At 41.8% G+C, this 19,031-nt stretch overlaps 1 protein-coding gene across 2 annotated transcripts in view; it reads left to right on the forward strand.

The window, feature by feature from the left end:
• The window catches only part of UNC5C (unc-5 netrin receptor C), a 258,186-nt gene that overhangs the window by 164,574 nt on the left and 74,581 nt on the right, over window positions 1-19,031 (forward strand). For both annotated transcript variants that reach the window (XM_075421479.1, XM_075421480.1), the window contains exon 3: window positions 16,575-16,718. In XM_075421479.1, the coding sequence (XP_075277594.1) occupies window positions 16,575-16,718 (144 nt within the window). The remainder of the gene's footprint in view (window positions 1-16,574; window positions 16,719-19,031) is intronic.

Raw genomic sequence — 19,031 nt, forward strand, 5'->3', positions numbered from 1 at the left:
CAAAGCCCTTTGACTCTGCTGCTTTTGAGGCTATTTTGGTTTCATTTGCTATTTTTGGCTAATGCAGCAGTGGTAACCTAGGGCAGAGCAGTAGTGACTGAGCTGCTCAGAGGGTGGCGTGAGGATGGCAGCCCAAGCCTACGCTGCTGCCGGCTTCAGGCCCGCAGTTGCAGAGGCTGGAGAAATTGTCCACAAACCAGGCTAGGTCTGCCATTTACATGGGTAAGCTGGGGCTCAAAGGGATCTCGGTTACACAGTGTTTCTGTGGGGTCAGTTGTGTAATCCCAGCAACTGAAAACTGGGCACATTCGTCTTCCCTGATATTTTACTGTTCTTGAGATCTGTTCTGCCTAAATATGAAGGAGAGCACTGTGCTAAGGTGGTCTTCTGCTGCCGTTTTTGAACCAGGCTTTCTCTTGCAGTTCTTTAGGTAAAGCAAAGGAAAACAAGACAAACAGACAATAAAATATATGACAAGAAAAAAGTAAAGGTCAGCTATGCTTTCTTTTCTAAAGGACAGGTAATTGAGAAGAAAGGACTAAAATACAGGTGTGATGCTAGTTGTACATCATCTTGGGATTGTAAATGATGCATGAAAGAGAGAAATAGGTTTTGATTTGCAAAAGATTATGTGTTCATGGACTTTGAGCCTCTGCCCAGGAATGAAATCGATGTAGAGGTGATTAACTCTTCTTAGCAGGCAAATTTGTTTCTGTCATTGATAAAACCAGAGACAACAGCACAGCAATAGCAGTGGCACGAGGTGGAATGAGAGTGCAGCCGAGCTCTCATTGAAGAGACCTGCTAGACAGAAATGTTGAATATATTAAGAAGGTTAATTTTTAAGAGAGGAAAATAAATATTTGTATCTTTTTCACACATATATTTTTTTTCTTTGTAATAGAGAGAAGGTACAAAATAAGAGTTATAGTTATATGTACTTTGCACTGTGGGATATTTTTAAACAGTAGGTAAAGCATTGCTGTAAAGAACATGCACAGGGACTCTGTGGGAGTTGTTGCCTTCTGGTTGGAGAGCACGAGAACAGTAACAGTGACAGGGTGTTCTAGTACCACTTTATCTAATTAAATTAGCCTGAAGAGAGAGCCTTGCAAAAAAATTTCCAATGTTTGAGTCTGAGAAGCCGGAAACTTTACATAGAAGATCTTTACATTCTGTTTTTAATCCTCAGACTAGCTGAAATTTTTCTTCTTTAGGGAAAAGCTAAGCATTTTCATAAAGAAGTCAGATGGGTGCTTTTAAAATCTTTAGTGCACATCTTTGACTCTTTCATTTCCAATGTCCATGAAATACAAGGCAGGGCATGGTCTTTTTTATGTTTTTACTGGAATATATTCCCATTAATGTGGAAAAATATATGTAAAGAATAAGAACACTGGTTTTAAAAAACAAAGATGAAAGTGGTTTTGAGGGAACACATTTGATTTTATGGCTGACTGTCATAAAAGATAACAGCAATGAAAGTAAAAAGAACTCTGCAGAACTGATACTTTTGGGGGCAGAAAATTTCCTTTGTCACCGGGCAGGAAGCTCAATAGCATCAATATAACGGTTAGAGCAATTTGTGCACGTTTTCCAAATCACTATACCTCTGAAAACGACTATGGCAAAAGATTTTATTTTGCATGTGTGCTTTTTATGGAGAAATATTTTCAGATGCACACAGAGCAATTCTGCAGTGGTGGGAGAGTTACGGATGTACAGAAAATCAATGTCCTGCACCCTTTTCATTTGTCCAGAGGAATTAAATGCTGCTAAATCAAATCCCACATCCCAGTGATGTACAACAGAGAAAAATCGGTGCTACAGAGACCTTGTTTTTGTCTTTTCAATTTGGGTATGCATTGTAATAGTTTCTCCATGACTGTTAAGGTGAAATGATCTATAAAACCCTTCTTGCCCTCTGCAATGCCAGTGACATGTTCTTCTTCTCTCTTCTTCGAACAAGGAGAAAATAACATTTGGGACTCTTCTGTATGCTAATTAAATAGACATATTGGGCAATTCAGCCGGCATTATTGTTTGCCTACACTTTCTGTCTTCTTTTGCTGGGATGCATAGGGAGAGGAGGGCTCAGGGAGTTTGCTGATGACCTCTTCCGTGTCCCTGGGTAGCAGCAAGACGGAATAAGGACTCTTGAGCCTGGCCTGAGGGCCCAGCTAATGCAAAATGAATAGGCTTATCTGTACAATCTCAGAGGAGAGGCACGCTGAGGGGGGCTCTTTTAAGGAGCAGGTGAAGTTGCTAATCCTTTTTCCCATGTCCTGCCTTCATAAACAGCCTCCCCTAGGAGTATCCCTGGTGCCACCTAGCCTTTAGCAAGGAGAATAGGTGGCTCTGAGGAGTTTCCCTTGAGCTGCCCCTTCGACTCTCTACCTCCCCACAAATCAGTGCAAGCGATAGAGTCTGGCTCAGAATAAGATTTTCATCTGATTAAGAGGGTTTATCGAACTGCACTGACGTGGATGAGTAGGTTCGTCTTTTCAGACAGAAATCTCAGACCTCTTTGTTTCGGTTTCTTTACATAGCCACCACTGTGATTCCCGCGCTTACCTCCCACCATTACCTTTCCCCATTAATAAAGTATTTTTGGATGACTTGCAGATTTGATGAAAGGAGACTGAGCTTTTGACATCTAGTCAGCATTGATCTGACGAACAGTAGGCTGTTACCTTAAGCAATGGGTTTGGCAGCCTGTTGAGGGAGCAGATACCCAGCTAGCTAAATCTTTAATAGATCACCCTCTCAACAGAAAGATCAAAGATTGACATCTGCCCTTTTGCCTTTAAAACAGCTCTTACAAGATGCTGCAGCCAAGACCACAATGGGGAAACCTCCACGGCAACTGTCTGTGCTCTTCTTGCATCATCTATTAGAGGCAGAAAAATCACTTCGGGCACACAGTGCTCTATTGCTGTATCTTCCTCTCTGTGTGTATGTCTCATGAAAGCTGTTTATTTTGGTGTTTGTGGCACCACGTTTCAGAAGGCTGCATTGCCCCAGTGACAAAAGTCACATCAACTTGTTTGGAGTTTGTTTAAGCTTCAACTTCTGATTGTACAGCAAAGATCATCATGTAGCCTCTCATTTTGAGCAGTTGTGCTTGTTTGTCTTCATATTTTTTTATAAAGAAGAAAAGCTATCATTACTTTTTAAATACAGCACTGGTGTGAATACCAGTATTGAAGAACTTAATTTGGGAGCCCAGATATGAAATTCAGGTGCCCCCTGTGCCCATGTGAGCACAGCTCAGGGAGAGGATTGCAGAGGGGTATCATTTTACTTGTTTTCTGTGACCTACAGATCTTCCTTTCCTTACTGCTCTTTTCCCTCTCTGCACGTCTTGCTTCTTCAATCTTTTTTTGCTGCTTGACCTGCTGTAGCCTCCTAATTCTCTGTATTATTTTTCAAGATAAGGAAAAAAGCTATTTTTCTGACAAATGTGGCCAGTATCCCTGTTAACTTCACTAAGGAGATGACAAGTGATGCTAAATGCTCCAGTTGTACTTAGCGTGCAATATTTTGACTCTCTGGGGTAGAATACCTTGAGGTTATGTTAGTAAGGGTAGCCACATATCGTAAATAAGGATTGTTTTCATTCTACTGTTGTCGCAAGTCATTTCGTTTTCTGTTTATCATTGGATGAAATCCATTACAAACAATGAGCACCCCGATTCAAAATAAATATTTCTCAGCAACATATTGCCAATTTTTAGCTCTGCTCCTTCAGTGCTCTGCCCTGATCCAACTCATTTCAAGGAAATTTAAAAATGTGTCGGTGTAGCTCTTCCCAAGTGCTTCTATTAATAGTTTTGAGATGTGGGTTAGAATTGATACTACAGTCCATTTTCTTTAGTAATTCGAAGTCTGTCCCCTCTTTGGAAGGATGCTGTAAGCAAAAAATGTTTTTATATGTGGTCTGAAAGGCTGCAGCTCGTGCAGAAAGGAGCAGACAACTCTATTTCTCCAAAGAACTGGTGTTCTCTGGGGACATACAGGCTGTTTACCTGCATAAAAGTATATGAACAAACCCAGACTATTTTTGTATTTGACATGTAGGTTCCAGCCATTTTAGATGTCACTTGAGTCATCTTTCTCTGCCTATCACTCTCCGTGGCCTGACGGGCAGCTCTCCCAGGGAGGAGGAGCCCTGTGCCCATCACCACTGCAAGAGAAGCTCTCTCTTGCAGTTTGTATCTTCAAAGTCAGCTGCTGGGAACATGGTACCCAGCATACTCAGATCAAGGGAATACCAGACAACAAAGCTGCTGCAGACATTTTTTGCAAGCAGGCATAGTTTCCACTTTTATCTTGAATAATTAGTATACTTTGTTAGAGAAAGAGCTGGTTTGGAAACTTCAGAAGCAACACACATGCAGAGACAGAGAATCAGCATTTTCTAGGATATAAATTCAAAATGGTGTTTATTTTTGTTGAAGTGAGTGCAGAAATCACTGAGGTCAGTCCTGACCTAAAGAAGGGAAATAATCTTTTTATAAACAGAGTAAGAACATTGGGCCAGATATTTGCTTCTGGAGGGAAATCCGATTACAGGCAATAGAAAACCACTCCACAAACCCAGGAGTATTATCTTTTTGTATAGAAGCCTGCAAAAGACTGTGGGGTTTTTGATTTTGGCCTCCACTGAGTGTAGTATCCACCATGATTAACACATTTATAAAATATATATTAACATATCATGAATTTCTTCTTTAGTTAAACTGTTGTATGAGGGGTTTTTGTCCCTCTAAGTCTTTGTGGAAGGCTGCTTCTAACTCTTATATGTAGATACCTCATCTACATGTTTACGGCCATTGACACCTGCCTGTTCTGCTAATGCTGTCCTTTCCAGCAGCTCTTTACCATGCTGGGTGCGTGCCCCACCACCTTTACAGACAGAGCCATGGACCTCGTGAACCCTCTGCCCTCATGCTGCTAAGGTGACTGAGCCGGGCTTTTCCAGCCTCGGCACTTGCTCTATCCTTCAGATTATTCAGGGATGCTAACAGGGGGGCCCAGAGGGAGCTGCTCTTCCTGCAAGTTGATCCTGCTCCTGCTCTTCCTGTGAGTAATGATGGGTCCATGGGAAGGGTTATTTGCCTATTCCAAATTTTCTATGGATACACTGTGTATCCCTGTGCAAATCACTCAACATCTCTTGTATTTACCTCTGTAAAGTGCTTTGGGACCAAAAGGTAAAAGCTTTAGGATATTTATTCATTTCTTATTGCAGCATTAACTTCCTATCTGCAGCTGTTCGCCTGATTGTCCTGAAAGTTTCCTGTGGGCTTCTAGAAAAACAAATCTGAGACAGGAAATAAAGTTACTGAAAATAGTAATAGGAGGAATATGAACGCTTAGTGTATTCTTCTGAAGCATTTGAGGATACCCCTCTGAATATTTCCAGCCTACACCTTATGTCCGTCCAAGTCTTTCCTTCATTAAACCCTTTGTTACATGCTCATAATCCCATTAATTCCCCAAAAGACGTCTTCAGACATCAGTCCACCCACCACAGCTTCAGACTAGCCACAGCTTTGCACAGCAATGCTTCCTTTTTCCATCTGTGTCTCCATCACTCATCTGCTGGCCTAAATGGAAGACAACTGTTTTTTGGGTACAGGAATGGAGGAAAAGAACAGCAGAACCAAGGTCTTGTGTGCTGTCAAACAGAAGTGCTACAGTCAATAGCACCCCGGCAGTGCAAGGGCAGGAACACTTGCATCCTATAAATGTAGGGATTTCAGTTAAGTAAATGCGAGAATGAGTAGGACTAATAGGTCTGTAGTTTCCCTGTGAAAATCCCTGAAAATATTCAGGGAAATGGAAAGTCCAAATTACACCTTACTTTTTCTTTGTGGAGAATAAGTTATAGTTATAGTTTGATGCAGTTACTGGAAATGTAGCCTAAACTTGTTTAGAGACATTAGGGTCTTGATGGCTGTGCAAGACAGTGAAGTGTTGTTAGTCTTGAGTCCCTTGAAGTCTCTGTAAGCTTGTGTCCCAGTTACCTGAGTAATATCTTCTACTTTTTTCTCTATTAGCTCATTAGACAGTGAAGAGAGGTAGAAGAGTTCCTATTGCTTAAAACTAGACTGGAAAAATCTTTATTTTTTTTTAAAAAAAAAGCCATTCGTATGGAACAATTGTTGCACATCGATCAGATTTAGTGAGGCTTTTTTCACTATGTGGCTAGGGTACCAAATCATTGCTAATGTGTGAGGGAAAGAGAGGCGGCTGTCACATGCGGCTCTGACCCGTACAGGATCTAATTTTGTGCTGCCTTTGCGGGTTCACCGCCTGTATTCATTCTGTCGTTCCCGTGCATTCCTGATTCGTACATAAATGAGCAGCGTGATGTGGTAGGTACCAGCAGGACTGCCATTTACTGGCTAGGTTATGTACAGCTCTTTCTGATCAGGTTTTGATGGGACGCCTGTCACAATTCCTCATAACTTCTCATGCCTCTCATATTTTGATTGTGAGAGCAGAAAGGGAGTCTTTTGTCAGACTCTTCTGTGTCTCTCTTCCCCCTGAATACTGATCTTTAGGCCTTCACGGACTGTTCTATTATTTGCTCCCGGGTTTTGATTTTAGAGAGGATCTTGGTTGGTTGATTGCTGCTTTTGGCTTCCCAGTGACTTGTATAATGAGGCTTCTGCAATGAGTGCTGACACTCCACCTGGGTCGGTTGCCGTGCCCTCCTCTGAACAAGAGTAAGGATTGCCAGGCCCGAGGAATAGTGATGCCTGGAAGTGGATCAGGCTTGCTTTGGGGTTTAGTTTTAGTCCTTTTGTTCTTCAGCTAACGTGGAAACCAGTATTAGAATTGAGTAAGAGTGGGTACCCAGAAAAAAATAATCCGGCAGCCAGAATTACAAGGATACTATCGACAGCATTTGCTTACATAACGAAAAAGGTCTTTTTTCATGTCAAAGTCAGATGGATCTGCAGGGAAACTTGCTCGCATGCGTGGTGCCTCGCTGTAGCTGGCGGGGATCATGAGTTGCGCTGTATCCAGAAACACGTACACACCAAATGGCCCCAGTGACCACCAGCCTGCCTTTTTGCACGCCTTCCCGTGGCGATTCTTTTATTTGCTACCAACTAAGAAAAATCTCCTGGCGTTCAGGAGCTGGTGTTTTGACTGCTGCTCTGGCACAGCCCTGAAAACACGCTAGGTGGGGGAGCAGACAGTAAATTCCCAGAGCTTCATCTCTGTCTGGTGAAAGTCACCTCACTTGACAGCGCGCTGGACAAAGCTGCTTTGAAAGTGGCTGCTTGCCTTTTTCTTTTCTCCTTTTGAATTTTTTTTCAAGATACCGAAGTTGGCTGTGAAGTGCCATCCCTAGCATGCAGAACAACAACGGCAAAGAACGGTGGGGCTTTTTGCATTTCTCCCCCAACTGCTGTTCCTGCAAGTCGTGGGCTAAAAAAATAGGAAAACAATGGCTGAGGAAGGCTCCCGAGTGACCCCTTGTGTCACGTTGAGACTGTCCTTATTCCCACAATAGCTGCGCCAGCCACTGAACTGTGTCATCTCATCAAGTGCACAGAAATAAGGCATTTTCACATTGTCTCTACTTCTCAAAACAACGCAGAGTGGGTGTGGTAGATAAGTGCATGTGCAGATACATATTTTATATATATACACATGCATATATGTCACGAAGTCAATAACATAAACAACTTGACGTATATTTTTATATAAAAATTTACACACAAACCCATTTATTGTTCATTTCCTTGCCCCCCTCCACTATGCAAAGAAAATGTAAACACGCTGTTCAAAATTCAGATGTTCTTGTTTGGCTTCCCAGATGTTTGAAGTTCAATAGATTTTTTTTTTTCATAATTTCCTCGGCTTCTTCTAGTGAAGTGCTAAATAACCATTATTCTGTTTTGCCTGCACATTGAGATTCATCTGTAGGCTCTAAATTGCCTTAAAAGTGCTTCAATTTTGCATGAACACTAAGCTGGGGACTGGGAAGCATTACCCACTGCTGAAGGCCCAGATCATTAGAAAGAGCATGTAAATCCTCTGAACCAGAAATAAAAAGTACACAGATTTTCTTTGTGAAGTCTCAACTGCAGCTTTAAGTAAAACATGAACCATTGGCATGTGTTTTTTTTCCTGGCCCTTGAAAAAAGAAAAAAAAAATGAACATCTTTTCTCAGCTCTGTGTACCTCAACCAAAAGAAGGGAAGACTGGGCTTTCCCCCAAAAGCTAGAGCTGCTAAGAGCTCATACTCATGCTTTCCTATGCGGACAACCTCTCTTCTTCCCGGTGCCGGTAAGTAGCAGCAGCCTGGCAGAGAATTGCTTGGGTGCAGGCACTCGGGTTTGCATAGTGTCAGGATGGCTTGAGTCAAGGTGATTTGTTTCTGCTGCTAGACCTCAGGCTATGCAAGTTCAGAAATGATGATGCCCGTGGTTGAACCGTAAGTATATGCTTGTAGTGAGGTTTTCTTTGGAGTCCTGCTACGCTGGAGCATGATTATTACTTTTGTACCAGGAAAAGGGAAAAAAGAAAGCGACAACAATAGGCACACTTTGTTACATGTGGAAGAGAACAACACATTTTGGAGCAATTTGTGCATATTAACAAAAAATGCCATCAGCCAGAAAATAGCCTCCATTAAAAAGGGGGGTGTGGGGTCGTGGTGTTTTTCCTTTGTCTCTGAACAGTTTATAGGCGGAGAACAAGCAGTCCAATGCTGTTCTGAGGCATTAAACAGCAATAGTTCAAGGCTTACGTAAAACAAGCAGAGCTGCTGAGGTTGGCTGGGGGAGGAGACAGCAGAGGGGCCAATTTACCTTTCCCAAGGGGTCCAGCCCACAGGGCTGTACTGCCCACCTCCACCACGCTGGCAGGGACCAGGGCACACGGTTTGTTTTCCACCAGCATTCAAGAACTCATTTTTGAAATCTTCCTTGCATCTTACACGACAAGGTCCTTCAGATGTTAATGGCAAAAGAACAAAAAGGCCTTGTTTTCACTAAAAGAAAATAAATAGAATGCGTGTTCTTTAATTTCAGTTCACAGTAAAATCCCTGTGAAGACAGCCCTTTGTAATTTGTGTGTAAGTCAGTTAAAAAATAGTAGGGGATCTAGGATTTTAGCTTCACTCCCTACCGCTAGCTGGTAATTAGATACCATAGCTAACTGATGCAAACCAGTGCAAACTTGACATCGCTTTTAAGGAAGACTTGATTTTATTAGGCTGTTGCTTTCATCCATATTAATTAGAGTTAAGAATGTATGTGTTTCCTAAAGAGAAAGTTATGAAGAGAGCAAAAATAGCTGTAAGCCTTGAATTTAAATATTTAAGCTAATATTTGTGGAAAATTATTTGTGGTCTTCATGCAGCTGTTTCATATCACCAGCCAGCCACAATCTGTGGAAAAGCAGTATTGAGGCAAAACTGGGTGCGTGCAGTCACAGCGTGAAGGATTATTGGGTGGTAAAGCTGGTTGCTCTTTTAAACTATCTCTAGATATCTGTCTGTCTATCTATCTTTTGCTAAGATTACAGATACTCTATGCAGAAAATTCTATAGGCAAAGTGTGCCGTTATGCAATCATCTCTGTCCCATTAGGATGCACAGAGTACATTTTTCTCAGCAAGAACTTCAATATTTGAAGCCGTTCTTCTTGTGCATAGCCTATTTATTCATTTTTTAAACACCAGATTACATAGCTTAAGTACTCTGATATATTCGAGTGGAATAACTCTCTGACTGCGAGGGATCCATCTCTGCAAGAGGGTAAATAAATTTCAGTTCTGACATAGCACCGGTTTTGTTTTTACCTTTGTAAAAAGGTTATTTTACCAAGTAAAGTGATCAGCCTTCTGCTACAGCGACAGGTTGTTTATAACACCTGTGAAGAGCCATTAAATAAATCAGACAGGTCTATCAGTAAGTAAAAAGATCATCATTCTTGGCTTTGGTCACTGAAGTTCTACCATCAGAGAACAGTCTAGTGACAAAGGACTGCATAACAAGAAAGCAATCTGTTTAGCGTTTATTAAGTCTATTTATAGTCATACCACTTTGGTGTATGGTCTTGGCCACTTTCATGAAGCAAAAAATATGATGCTGTTCTAAGGATTTTTGAATCAAGCTTTGTGTGAAATGCAAGACAGATGAGGACTATGAGAACTGAAAATGCTTTCATCCTTTTTGCCAAATACTGTGGAGATAATCCAGCCCCTCCTGGAATTCTTGCAAAACTTCACTTTTCTTTTTTGGTATCAGGATTCTCCTTCCACCCTCAGCTTGCATTAAAAACTGTGTATACTTATGTCATTCAAATCTGTCCTGAATGAGCAACATTCATAAAGTATTCCTTCATGTCCCTCTCCTACTCCTAATCGCTAGAAAAAGGAACTGTGAGTCAGAAAGCATGGACTGTTTCAGACTGGCAGTGATTTATTGTAAGGCGGAGCAAGCCACCACATTTTTTCTATGTCTAGGTTGAGAATCTGAACGGGGACACACCATGGTTTTCTAAGTTACGTGCCGTATAATTCAATTCTATAGCAGCATGTGTTGCATGGGCATGCAGAGAAATCCCCCTATCCCAGAGCTGTTTTGCTGCTGACTCCCCAAAGCCTCTTCTACATCATCAAGAAACACCGTCCTGCCCTCTGTGTCCCCACTGTGCAGCAGGAAGGGAGGTTTGGGGGTGCATGCCATCGGGGGAATCTGTGCCTGGCGAAGCAGGGAGGGAGATGGCAGCGCTGAACATCAGGTTTGGAAGGGTGCTCTGAGTACTGATTTCAAGAAATTGAACTTGTAAAGGATTGCAAGTTACCTGCATGAAAATGGGCTATATTTCCATACTTATTTACAGTGGCTGTGATACACCTGCAATCTATATGCATGTATTACAGTAATGTCTTTTTCCAGACCAGTAGGTCATAAAGTTCCATCTCCTTGAGAAATGTGTTCTGTGGCGTATGTGATGACTAATTAATGAAATACCTTGTGGGCAAATGAAAGCACAGAAATTGTTTGAACTTCTATTTACAGAGAAAATAAACAAATTATCCATGCAGTTTCTTGGAGTTTGTAAGCGCAGTTTAGTCTTGCAACTAAATAGCTCCTGTTTAGTGTTGTGCCAGAGGGTCAAACACATGCCGATATAATGCTTCCACAAAAATTTTTCTGTCAAAGTCCTGAGGAATATTTTCACACATGCAGGGTATTAATATCAAATGCCAAACATTTATGGCAGCCAAAATACATCAAAATAATTTCTTGGCAGCATGGTGCCCAGCGAGGTGTAGATACTAACTCCATGACCTGGACTGACTCCAGGCTGTATAATTACATTTCATTTATTGATAATAATCTTCTGTTTTCAGATGTTTACAGTGATTATTTCTTGTCTTGAGCAGTCATATGTGGTTGCAGAACTTTATAGGATGTTTTTGTTTCCCTCTAGAAAGAAAGGAGTCTGACTGGCAAATCTGCTTCTCTTAAAATCGTTGGGAAATTTGCCAATTATTTTGACGGGTGCAGTTGGAACCCACGAGTTATTATTGCAGTTACTAATAATCTACCATAATATCATACAATTACATTACATTTGCATACATTAAAAAAGATAACATTTCTGCCTCTGAAGACCAGATAATCTACCTCACAGTTTGTATAACCAGCTAAGTGAAGTGCTTGGGGACCATGTGAATAAAGTGTGGTTTTGCTTGATAGTGTTTCTAGGATACAGTTTATAATAAAAGACCATGTGTATGAGGCACAATTCCCTCTTCACGCTTCTTTTTATCCAGGAGGGGTAGTAATTTTATTTAGATATGTACCATCAGCCAGTGCCTCTCCCCTGTGCTCATTCGGCTGCACACATTCGCAGTAGGCAGGCTGCAAGGCTCCCTCCGCCCTCTTGCCACTCTCCACCTGTTAATCCCTCATTAACGTGCAATTACAGAAATAAGTAAAGTTCTGGTTCCTTCCTACTTCTTTTCAGAGCCCAAGTTGTATTAGTCCCAGAGATAGGTTTATTTTATTGAAATGAATAATCGTATATGCTGTGCTACTAAGTATGTAAAATTGTCACTCGTGGAGGACCCATTTAATTTGTGGGACTGGGACATAATTGCAGACTGATTATGCCAAATGCCTTGAGCCTTCTTGTAAGCTATCCTCCATCCTCAGCTAGACAGAAAACTGTTAGGGGTAAAAGGATATCTTAGACTGGTTTATTTCGTCTCCTAACAGTCTTTTTCTGGTGCTGGGTTTAGGTAAGTGTGTTAAATCTGACTGATCAGTGTCTATAAATAGCCCCAGCCTTGAGCAACCTCTTGGCCATCTTTTGTAACCTAGCAGATCCAGATCTGTATGCTCAGGACCCAGAAAAGACAGCAAATAGTTTTGCTTTTGTTTTTTCCTGACATTTTTACTTCCTCGCACTCAAGTTGTAAAACTTCTTATGTTCCTTCTCTCTTGGGAATGCTGCAGTTATTCACCGACATCAGAAAAGAAACACTTGTGCAGAAAGAGCCCAGCAACCTGGGGATGCATTTTTAAGGATCTGTGGTTTTTTTCAGTGCACAATCTTAAGATACAATTACCATTTATTTTGGAGAATTGCTTTAAATTACTTTGATTTTCTGCGTTTTGATTTTAAAGCTCCTCTCTCACAATCTTGTTGCCAGGAATAGGGCGGTGATAGTTAGACCCAGTATCTTCACATGAGCTGTCTTCATACCCAAGATGCAGATGGGCTGTGGGAGGCTACAAAAACAGTTCTCCCTTTGTGGAATGCAAATCGAGTTTGGACAGTGCAAGAAGATGCTTTTCCCTGTCATGTTCTAGCTGTTCATCACAGGGAGAGTACGAGTTAGAAATACTATGTAGCTGGTCTTTATGGATTTATACACATTAGAAGGGACCCGTCAAGCATTCTAGCTGCCCATGCTGCTGTTATCTCCCTTCAGCTGTGTGTGTCAGTGCATTGCTTTAAAATAGGAAGATCCGGACTTCCTGTGGATTGTGCCACCAGCTATGTGATTATATTAATTCTGGAAAAGTGCAGCTTATTCAAGTGTTACAAGAAAATGTTTATGCTGCGTATTTTTCCCTGCTGTATAACTTAGCCATATGAGGAACTAGCCTGTAAAATTGAATGTATTTCTAATAAAGAAGGTAATGAAGAGGAGATACTCTCTGTGAGAGGGTGACATTTTGTTACTTCGCACCGTGGCAAAGTAGCATTGGCCAATACCAGGTAGGTTGTGTGCTGCAAAAGTTCCTGCTTATCTTTTGATCTGTCTTGTCGTAAATATGTTTAGGCAAAATATAAGGACTCATTTTATTAAGTGACTTCTAATTTGGGGCTCAGAGGTTGTGCACTGTAATGAAACAGTTCGATGAACAGTTGCCTGAGCTACAGCCACAGTATGTCACATTGCCTGGAAACACTGAGACAGGGGTTGTTCAGGTTTGGGGGTTTTTGTTTGTTTGTTGTTGTTGGGGTTTTTTGTTAATGACTCCAGCTACTGTTGTTTGATTTAGAAGCAGAAGCAGCTTCAACAGGGATAAGATGAAGTTCTCTGTTTGAAGTCCTCATACCAGGGCTGTCCTGAACTTGGTGCCCGTGCGAGGTGTGTAAGCGATACAGCCCTGAATGAAAGCAGACAGAATATACAGCTCCTCTGCGCGATCTGACGTACAGTAGCATGTCAGCTGGTAACAAGGCAGCTGCTGTCGGAGGTTTCTCAGCAAATTGTGGTTATTTGAGAGCTGCCCTAGAAAGGGATTTTCTATAAGGGGTTACACTGAAGTGTGTTAGCACAAGGAATAGGACTGCGAGTTGATAGAACAAGGGAAACACATCGCTTTGTGCTTCCCCAGAGTCTGAGGCTGGGGTCATTTCAGCTGGTGAGATGTTTCTCCTAAATCAATGTGGCTGTTTGTGCAGTGAGGTGCCAATGGGCGATGCTGGGAAGGAGTGGTTGAATCAGCTTCAAGTTCTGGCCATGGATCCTTACATCCCAGGTGATGTCGTGGCAACATTTTGACCTCTAGTAGAGACAAAGACATAATGATATTTTTTGCTTGTAAGCGGAAAGAGGAGGCATCTGTTTGGTATGTAAAGAAGGTGTGCATCTCTTTGGTCATGGCACAAATGTTGATATTACGCAAAGATCAAAGGCCGCATTACTTTGAATAACCTGAAATATATCAGTACTTCACGGCTGTCCCAAAAGACGTTACCTGGAGTAGCTTGATATTTTGAGTTAGAAAGCATCTTAGGAAGTCAGAGATAAAAAGTTCTGCTAGTGCATTCAGTGGGAGCTCTTTATCGTATGGTTTTGTATCTTCAACAGACTGTTAGAAAACGGCATTTGTGTCCTGAATGTTAAGACAATTTCATAATCATTATTAACCAGTACTATCATTATGAGCCTGCTTGGTTTAGCCCTCGGGTAACAAAGTTCACTGCTCCATCAAACTCTGTCATAATCAGCCTTATTATAAAAACATAATATTGTAACCTTCAAAGGCTCCCCGGGCTAGTGCTATAAAAACTGGGAATGAACCGAAGTAATCTGTAGGCTAGCAGCAGTTGCACGGGGAAAATCTAACCATTTTTATGCATGTAATGTACATGCTCTCTCCCCACCCTCTTCATGCTCTTCTCAACAGGACAAAAGCTATCCCTCAGACCCTTTTTGGAGCCAAATTAGCTCATCAAAGCAGAACAAGTTTATAACACAGTGTTCACTGCATATCAAATGCCCACTGCTTTGATTTCCATTCTTTGGAGTGCAGTTGCCATATTTTGAGTATTTCATTTCAAGGAGGAAAGCTATAAAGTGTTTCCCCCAAAGCAGCTGATTATTCAATAGCTAAAGATGTCAAGAATAATGAAATGAAAAGGGAGCTAGGCTGGGATAGTCTCTAGCAGGAAAATGCATCTCATTAGAAGGCATTCCCACCAGAGAAGTCTATGATATTATATGCATGAATTCCTTTCTGCTGCTAAGTTGTTCGGGAAATTTTGGATGCGAACAGCATGCAGCCTCAGTGACAGTGCAGAGATGTGTACAAACAGTACTTGATTGTTGGCTCCCTGAATGGAGCCTCAGTGAGGCTGGAGGCAAATCAAAGGTCTGGCCTGGTTTCCGGCACTTGAGGAACGCGTTGTGCTGTACAATTGGAAACATTCACGTTATGAATATCACCTTGTAAGCCGTGTGGTAGGAGGCTGAGGGTAGCTGGCCTCCATGGGCTCGGGTCTTTGCTCAGCAGATGAACCTGCCCTTTGGTGTCTGATGATGGGGACAAGCTGTGCATGCTGTGATCCAAGGATCTTTCAGTTGAGTTTCCTGGCTATTCTGGAAGGAAAATCAGTCTCACTACACAAGATATTTGTATGTGAATTTATATATTCAAGGCTGTTTGCAAGAGTGCATTTGTGAAGTGACGATGGTGTTTTCTATAGGCAGACACACATTAGAAGTTTATTGATACTTTGGCATCAACAACAAAGACCAAATACGCTGACAAGAGGTGTAAGCACTCTCTCCCACCCTCGCCCAGTATCTTGGCTGGAATTAAGAGCATTTTGACTAGGCAGTGCGTTTTGAGGCAGAGGAAGGGGTTGTGTCAGCATGAAACACAGTGCTTGTTGTTACAGGATCACCACATTACCAATGATCCTTGCAGTGGTGTCTGAGACACCGCAGTATTTCCTTACACTTAGAAGAAGCAAAACGGCTTCCCGACAGAGAGCATTGTGTGGGAAGTGTGGGCAAATATCGGTCTGCTTGGAACGACAGCGAGTGGGTCACTGTCATCATTGATGCGGCTGTGGGTTTGAGGGGGGTTGTGCTGAGATGTGTGGTGGAGGACAGGGCCAGGGACACCGTCAGGCACTGAAGTGTATTGCTCTGTATTGTAAAATCACCTGAAAAATATTGCAGTATCTGCAGTATATATGACAGTAATAGTCCCCAAACTGCAGCTTGCAATAACCATACTGCAGCATATGTGCCCATCATTACAGAGTATCGGGACATTTTCTCCAATGGTAAAATCCATTTTCCTGGGCAGTTCAGTGTCAGAGTGAGCAGGACTTCTCCCTGTGCTATATCTGCCTAGCAAAAGGCGATGAAATACAGGAGGGCTAAGGGAGTCATATAAATTGAATGACTCCGTGGTTTTATGATATTCATATGAAAATAAAACAGGGCTGGATTGTCACTTGATGTAAATTGTCCTAGGGACATGGTACAATTTATATCAGCTGAGGTGCTGTTCCTTTTACTTGTCTAGCATGCATGCAGTGTGTGATAAAAGTCAAAATCGCAGTGATTAGTTTTCAATTCACCCACTTCTCTTATTACACAGATAAAGTGGTTGTTTTTTTTCCTTGGCATCCTTATGACAGTCCATGTTGTGAAGTAGATACTGGTAGAGAGCTGTAAGGTCTCACAACAACTTTGCAAGCAGACTTCTGTACCTACACTTTCTTCTTTCTATTTGTAAGCCTAATATTGACCAGCATTACTTGTACCCTGACAGGTCTGATTGTCCGAGAGGTAAGCATTGAGATTTCCCGCCAGCAAGTCGAGGAGCTCTTCGGGCCCGAAGATTACTGGTGCCAGTGCGTTGCCTGGAGCTCTGCAGGCACCACCAAGAGCCGGAAAGCCTACGTCCGCATTGCATGTGAGTGTCTTTGCTCTGCATGTTGAGTCGATGGTGTTTGGGTGAGGAAAAGTGGTCTCTGCCATTTGGGAGAGAATTTGTTTCTGACCAGTTAGGCTTTGTATTTTCTGCAGTTATCGATGCATACTAAAATTAAGGCCTTCAGGACATTTGTAAGAATTTCAGCTTATCCTGTTCTTAAAAGCAAAATCTCATTCTTCTCTTTTGTTTTGGAGGAAGGCATCAAAACCGGTACTTCTTGAGTACAATGGTTGTATGTCTCAAGAAAAGTGTCTGAAGCTAATGAGTAGGAATATTACCAAAGCAAGCTGTAGGATGAGGTGACAGCTGTTCCTTTCATGGAATCACAGAATGGTTGAGGCTGGAAGGGACCTCTGGAGCTCATCTGGTCCAACCCCCTGCTCAAGCAGGGCCACCTAGAGCTAGTTGCCCAGGATTATGTCCAGATGGCTTTTGAATATCTCCAAGGAGGGAGACCCCACCACCTCTTTGGGCAACCTGTGCCAGTGCTCGGTCACCCTCACAGTGAAAAAGTGTTTGCTGATGTTCAGAGAGAACCTCCAGTGTTTTGGTTTGTGCCCATTGCCTTTGGTCCCATTGCTGGGCACCACAGAAAAGAGTCTGGCCCCATCCTGGTTGCACCTTCCCTTCAGATGTTGGTACACATGGATGAGATTCCCCTGAGCCTTCTCTTCTCTGGGCTGAACAGTGCCAACTCTCTCAGCCTTTTCTTGTAGCAGAGATGCTAGTCATCTGTGTAGCCCTTTGCTGGACTCTCTCCAGTATGTCTATGTCTATCATGTACTGAGGAGCCCAGAACAGGACCCAGTACTCCAGGTGTGGCCTCACCAGTGCTGAGCAGATGGGAAGGATCACCTCCCTCGACCTACTGGTAAGAATTTTTCTCTAATGCATCCCAGGATACCATTAGCTTTATTTACTTCAAGGACACATTGATGACTCATAGTCAACTTGGTGTCCACCAGTTTTGGTGGACAGCTTTCTGCAGAGCTGAAAATACTTATCTCTGCAATCATATAATAAAGCTGCTGTTCCTTAACAAAGTGTGTGTTTAGCATATCATGTAACCAGATTGGTAATACGAGTTTGAAAGTGGTCATCTCAATTCTAATACTTCATCATTGTTATTCATGGCTACTAACCTCAGTATTTATTTTGAACCATTCCCAGCTTAGACCCCGAGAACATAGGGCCACTGGTTCCCTGAAAACAGATCTTCATCTGACTGTACAAATATTTAATATTCATTAATTTTCAAAGAGATGCTTTTCTTTGTAATAGAGTAGTCACACTGGGGACTTCCATTTCTCTTTCACATGATGAAATCCTGTTTTGTATAATGGGAACAAAATATATCTTCTGGAATTGTATCTCTTCCACTGTTTTCACCTCTGCAAAAAATAACGTTTTGTGAGAAAAGTTTGTTAGAAGCTGGGTTTGCAGTATACTTTTATTTCCTGCACTATGCCTAGCCATTTATGAGGAGAGAATTCGTCCAGCCAAATAAAACTTTTCACAGACAGTTAGAGGAAGGACTCTGTAGTTTAAAACTCTCTATTTAGAGCCTGAGTCTCCTTTTATTCTTGAGAAAGTATTAAGTGGTTAAATCCTTGAGGAGGAGTTACCTTCTGTGTAAACATCCAGATACGGATCTCGTAGGTTCAGTTTAAATACCTATTTTTGGATGCTTTTAATCCAAGTAACTAACTGGAAGTAGAGGACCTGTACTTTTGAGTACAGGACTAACTGCAGAGAAGAATTTCCCCAGGGTGAAGGGGAGTTAAAATTATTGTACAGACAGTCTTCCTACAAAATTAGAAACACCCTTGCATATGTGCATAGTGCTTTCCCGTGGCAGGAAGCTTTTCAAGACTTTGAGAATTTTCTTTTTCTGTACTGAAACAAAAGAGAGCAATTTCATTTTTTTTTCTTCTAAGCAGTCAGCACTTCAGAGAAGCTTAGCAATGTTTGAACAGGTTTTTTAGATTATCACCCCTAAGTTAACTCATGAAGTAGATTTTCATGTCCTGCCAGTTAGCTCTTGACAGATGACCATTAAATTAACACTGTTTAGAAGTCTGAGTGTATTTCACTTGATGGTTAAGTAATTTTTTGTACTGCCATACCTATGCACTTAATTTCTGTATAACACATAATCATTGTATGTGTAAGGAAGTTATTTTATATCAATTGATATTTCTTCCCAGGTGTTCAAATTTCAACTGAAGGCATTGATAATGTAGAGTTTGCTTGTTTTCCTTACCATATTTTGGAGAGAGAGGAACAATCAGT

The sequence above is a fragment of the Opisthocomus hoazin genome, chromosome 5 (assembly GCF_030867145.1).
Source record: "Opisthocomus hoazin isolate bOpiHoa1 chromosome 5, bOpiHoa1.hap1, whole genome shotgun sequence".
In the NCBI taxonomy this organism is placed as follows: domain Eukaryota; kingdom Metazoa; phylum Chordata; class Aves; order Opisthocomiformes; family Opisthocomidae; genus Opisthocomus; species Opisthocomus hoazin.